Below are 5,592 nucleotides of genomic sequence, written 5' to 3'. Positions count from 1 at the left end.
GCTATTTTTGCACAAGTGGACAAAATGGTCAAAAATCCATTCAGCCACTGTGGGGATGACAATGTCTATAGTAAAGAAAACGGTCTTGCCATCAAATTTGAGGCTGTGGGAGAGCGATTGCAATATATTGACCCGGGGATTCATACACTGAACATTTGATATGATGTTATTTTTAAATGAGAATAAAAGTCTCCTCAATGTGTAATTTAAAGAGGATATTAAGCTGGGGAACATAGCACTTCCTACAGATTTACCTTAGCAATGTATCAAAGGATTAAGGATTAAAAATAAGCGTTATAAAAAATTATATAGTATTTTGCAAAACATAAAATGCGGCTCAGAATGCTTACAAGAGAAATAAACAACACAAAGACACAAACAGTATAACCTAAAAATAAAGTCCTAACAAGTTAAAAAACAAGATACAAGATGGCTACTTGAACTACAAATAGAAGCTGCTTGTGTTCTTTGTGATGGGTGTTTTCACCAAAGTCTTGGTGCATAAAAACAGAAAGCTGCTCCACCATACCTTGTGTAGGTCGATGACAGTACACAAACCAAGAAGAATAATTCATAAAGCTAAATATCCATGGTTAGGTTGCTTATCAATGTGTCTGCTACTGATTGCGTTTCTACATAATGTACGAGCGAAGATCGTTAATTCAAAAACTAAAAACATATATCAAACTACTCTTGTCAAAAAAGATCTATGAAACGACCTTCTCAAATATTTTAAACATTGCATTACCTCAATACAATGTCTGAGAAACAGCTGCCACCTGAGCAACTATATCTGCAACTCCGTTTCTAAAAATCAAGGCAGAGTGAGCTCTCTGTATTTTCCCGCCGCACTCTCTTTCTATCAACAGGTGACGCTGCACAACTTCCGCTTTCCCATTTCCGTACACAAACGCTCAGCTGATGACGTGTACACTCTACCACCGTTAGCTGGCTAGCTAGCTAGCCCAGACACCTGTCAGAATAATAACGGTGTTATATGAGAATAAAGCAAAGTTACAACACATAAAGAAACACGGAGGAAACTCCAACAAATCGCGGAAGATGGAGGCGCTTTACCATCAGACAAACAAGTAAGTGTATCTTCTATGGAAACTGTAGACTCTCAGATAGCTAACGAGCTAATTACATGCGATTGAACTTCATTTGATTGAAATTTAGCAAAGAAATATCACCTTTGTGGGGTTTATATGGTCGCTAAAAGCTTCACAAAGATGATTGTTCACGTCCATTAATGTTATCGGGTTTGCAGTTATGTACTGTGTTTGTTCCGATCCATTAACGTTATGTTTTATTCTTCTTTAGACAAATCCAGGAGGTGCAGTCTTATATGGGAAATCTGGAGAGGACGGATCGTCAGTCAGTCCACTGTGAGTAGAAGCTACACCGTTTAACTGTCCCACTTTTATGAATATTAGTGTTAATGCAGTCATTTATAAAGTAGGTGAGGATTGACTTGTACTAAAAGATAAATACAAGCACACTGACAATAAGTTAAAACAATAAACTAAAGTTAATCAAAATAACAGATTTACCATATGTCAAACATACCACTGCCAGATGTCCAATTATAATCTTAAGAAGATGTTTGAATAGTGTTCATGTAATATTGTCCACCCCATTATCATATTATAATATGTCCTTCCTTTACCATAACCAACCTGCTTTTGTGACAGTTTCAAAGAGCTATATACTACATAGAAAGTGTCTCCTTATTTAACACATCAACATGTAACAAACAATTAACAATATAGGCACCCACTCGCCTGAGTTATGAGCTTGGACACACAATTAGAATCAGAAGGTTTTATATCCAAGTAGGGTTTCTAACAAGAAATGTGCCTTTGTTTGCATACAATGATGTTGAGAGAAATAAAAAATGCAAGAACATAAACAGAATGGGGGGAAAAAGAATAGAAAAAGTAGGCTACAACAACATATAAGAAGAAATGCTATAAAAAATATGATAATACATATGAACAATATGTTAGTTTAGTGCAGGATGACCACTTTACCCTAATGCTCAGACAATAGTGTTCAATCGTTTCAACCTCATTTATTAGGGTATAGGATATTATCTCAAAAGCCAGCACTAACTATTTTTGTTGATGCCACCACTTCTAGCTCGTTTGTTCTTTTTAAATCCTTACATTCTAATTCAGTGCAGACTCCTTGTTATGGCTGCCTCCCCTGATATAATGACAGAATGAAAGGAGGGGAGGTGGTGTCTCTGGAGGATTGTTCTCTGTGTTTGGTGCCGACTCAAATCAGTGGTGGGCCAGGCTGGTGCCAGGACAGGAAGGAGCAGGGTGGGTGCAGTGACTGAAGCTGGGAGGGCTTCTTCTAGATAATGGTGGGAGCCAGGCAGTAGACAACCCTCCCTCTCCTCCCCCCCCTTCCTAAAGTGTGACATCAACTTGTGTTTTAACCCAGAAGAGGATGTAGCATTCATGACTAATGGGTATTAATGGACAGAGAAATAATCACCTACTAAACTAAATAATTGATAAAAGATTTGTTCATACTGAAATAGCAGAAAATGCTAAGCTCTCAATTATGAAGATTGCCTTATTTTCTCTGTTTTATTTCCTGTTTTCTAAACTGAATACCTATTCAATTTGGACTGACAAAAAGAGCCATTTAAATCCAATCCCATTAGACATGGGGTAGCCATTTCCCACAATGTTCTGACATTGTATGGACTAAATGAAAAATGGATAATCAAAAAACAGGACAACTATTATTAGTTGGCGCCTAACTAATAAAAGACAGTTATTCTGCTAATTAAAACCACTGAAGTCACTCTGGAATAAACACTCAGAAAGGAATAGTAAATCTAACTTTCAGACACATGTATTACATTTATGTTGAATGGATCAAAATGATAAATTAAGTCTTCTTTCTTGCAATTATACCATATTTATTGTATTATTTTTCTCATTATTCAAGTGTTAGAGAATGAGCTACAGGCTAGAACCGACCAGATCTTCAATCATCTTGAACGCCTGGAGATCCTGGCCAGCAAGGAGCCACCAAACCGCCGCCAGAACGCCAAATTGTGAGTTTGCAGTGGCCCAATTGATGGTGAGCCCCAGAGCTGGCAGGGACAAGCCATATCTCATAAAGGCACAGCACAGGGTGTAGAAGAGGAGATGCGTAGCCCTGTGGCGACATGGCTCTATGAAAACATTTCCTCAGGAGCCCCGTCATCACCAGCATTCCTGCTGCATTGGGCGAAGACTCGTTTCTGAGCTGGGTAAACAGGCCTTAGGGGACACGGTACACCCCATCCCACATCACTCCTCAGATCTCAGTACAGCTCCAGTTGGGTCCGAGTGAAGCCATGGAGACCGTGAAAAACACCACATGAGATCTGAGGGGGGAAAGATGTTCTCATCAGCCGAACAATTACAAATAGTTACAATAAACTGAGGTGCAATGACGCATAAAATATGCTGTGGAGCGTTTTCCAACTTCATATCAACGATGAATCACTAGTGTTCTTTATTTGCTTTCCCTCAGGCGAGTGGACCAGCTGAAGTATGATGTCCAGCACCTTCGCACCGCCCTGCAAAACTTCCAGCAGCGACGCTACGCCAGAGAGGCCCAGGATCGAGACCGGGAGGAGCTCATGAGCCGCACCTTCACCACCAATGTAAGTACCTGAAAACAGGGTGGCAAGCAATACAAAACAATACTGTTTGGCACAGTAAAGTTCCCTTTGTTGCACCTGAATGCAGCATACAAAGGTCCAAGTCCTCTGATAAAAACGTGTTGGTGAAAATGTGATAGCGCTCCATGAACTTTGATTTTTCATCTCCACGTGCTCGTTTCCGCCGTGGAGCATGTGATAACTCAGGATGATAAAGTGGAATTATATTTTTGTTCAATAGGACGCAGATACCTCCATCCCCATAGATGAGACCCTACAGTTAAACTCCAACTTGCAAAACGCACACAGTGGCATGGACGACCTCCTGGGCAGCGGCAGTAGCATGCTCAACAGTATTAGAGACCAGAGATCTACACTGAAGGTGAGTGCATATGACTTTATACAAAATAGGCAAACTAATTCTATCTTTCCCCTCCCTTTTTTCTAAATAATGGTGCCAGTTCAAAAGGTTACATTTGATGGTTCTGCTGTTTAAGTTGTATGATGCTTGACCCAGTTTCTGGTGTACACATAATGGTCCTATTGTTAGTGTGCGTATGCTCGGCTAGAGGGTGAGTCCTTGTTTCCAGGGAGGAGATGGTCTTCCTGGCTGTGCCTCAGGCCTCGTCTTATCAGGGTGTGTCTGCTGATCAGCACTCATGGCGCGGTTGTCTCGCCATGAGAGACTTCTGACGGAGTGGCGCGTCAGACAGGGTGTTGGCACTCAATGTCAACCAAAATCAAACTAATTAGTTTCGATAATTACACTGTGTTCATATAATGCCTGAATTGTCCATAACATGTTGTATTTATGGCTTAATCTAACTTGTGTGATCATTAGTGTTTACATGGCTCTGTTTTGGCTCTGCACAGGGGACCCATAAGAAGATGCTGGATGTGGCTAACATGCTGGGCCTGTCTAACACAGTGATGAGACTGATAGAGAGGAGAGCCACCCAGGATAAGCTCATCATGGTTGGAGGCATGCTGCTGACCTGCGTCTTCATGTTCCTGGTGATCAGATACCTGGCCTGACCCCCGTGTCCAATCACAGCGGGCGTTTTTTGATCTGTCATGGACATTTATGCATGACATCATCCCTCATGATATGAAAGAACTTAATTTTTATTAGATTTGACTACATTTCTTGAAATAAATTGTGCCATTAGTTTTTTTTCCACCATTTAAATTATTATTGGCACATGAGAAACAGTGAAGCCCTTGATTACATTCAGTATTTTATTCCACTTGAAGCTCCAAACGAGCATTGAACTCTGTCTCAAATTCATATTCTACTGTTTTTATCCAAACCACTCCGATGCTGTCAATCACTCTTGTGAATGGACCCAAATGGCTTTTTCTAAAGAATTCACACTGATCTTCGCTCAACTTGCTCTCCTCTCCAGTGAAAATCTCTTTCTGGGATTTGCTCCTGAATCTGTCTGTAATGTTATTCTGCCTTCATAGAAATACATACAATTCTCCATGTTTCATTATAAGGCATCTCAAGAATAATCCCTAAAGATGTTTTTGTGTTATGTGTTTTAAATAACAGGGTTGCAACAACAATCTGTAATGTAAACTGCAGTTAATTTGTTATTGTTTATATAGTTTCTCTAGGATGTAACCTTGGGTAAAATCTCACTATGTGAGTGACTTAATTCTCTTAATAAACAAAACATGTTTCATTACATTTTGTATAGCTTCAACTGACTCGTCTTGTAACAGGAACAAAGTGAATTAACTGTATATATCAATATTATAATAATAATAAATTACATTTTTTAATTAGAGCGCTTTTACAGGTGCTCAAAGCACTTTACAATTACACATTAGACATGTAAATGTCAATACTGTGGACATTACCCACAATATTAAAACCTTAAATTCCTTCTAGGATGTGTCAATAATTAGCATCAACA

At 39.5% G+C, this 5,592-nt stretch overlaps 1 protein-coding gene across 1 annotated transcript; it reads left to right on the top strand.

The window, feature by feature from the left end:
• The first annotated feature begins 885 nt into the window (after positions 1 to 885).
• Positions 886 to 5,361, top strand: gosr2 (golgi SNAP receptor complex member 2). Its single transcript, XM_034090051.2, has 6 exons — positions 886 to 1,091; positions 1,324 to 1,388; positions 2,968 to 3,076; positions 3,541 to 3,673; positions 3,912 to 4,052; positions 4,544 to 5,361. Exons 1-6 carry the CDS (start codon positions 1,063 to 1,065, stop codon positions 4,703 to 4,705), a joined length of 639 nt encoding a protein of 212 aa, XP_033945942.1. The 5' UTR covers positions 886 to 1,062; the 3' UTR covers positions 4,706 to 5,361.
• The last annotated feature ends 231 nt before the right edge of the window (positions 5,362 to 5,592 follow it).

Source organism: Pseudochaenichthys georgianus, chromosome 8 (genome assembly GCF_902827115.2).
Source record: "Pseudochaenichthys georgianus chromosome 8, fPseGeo1.2, whole genome shotgun sequence".
In the NCBI taxonomy this organism is placed as follows: domain Eukaryota; kingdom Metazoa; phylum Chordata; class Actinopteri; order Perciformes; family Channichthyidae; genus Pseudochaenichthys; species Pseudochaenichthys georgianus.
The sequence above is the reverse complement of the archived record's forward strand: the minus strand, read 5'-3'. Positions and strand labels throughout refer to the sequence as shown.

Bases quoted from the DNA above. Each gene is read 5' to 3' on its own strand.
- gosr2 (XM_034090051.2), top strand. From the start codon at position 1,063: ATGGAGGCGCTTTACCATCAGACAAACAA. The intron at 3,077-3,540 runs GTGAGTTTGCAG...GCTTTCCCTCAG, and splicing joins CGCCGCCAGAACGCCAAATT to GCGAGTGGACCAGCTGAAGT. The intron at 4,053-4,543 runs GTGAGTGCATAT...GGCTCTGCACAG, and splicing joins ACCAGAGATCTACACTGAAG to GGGACCCATAAGAAGATGCT.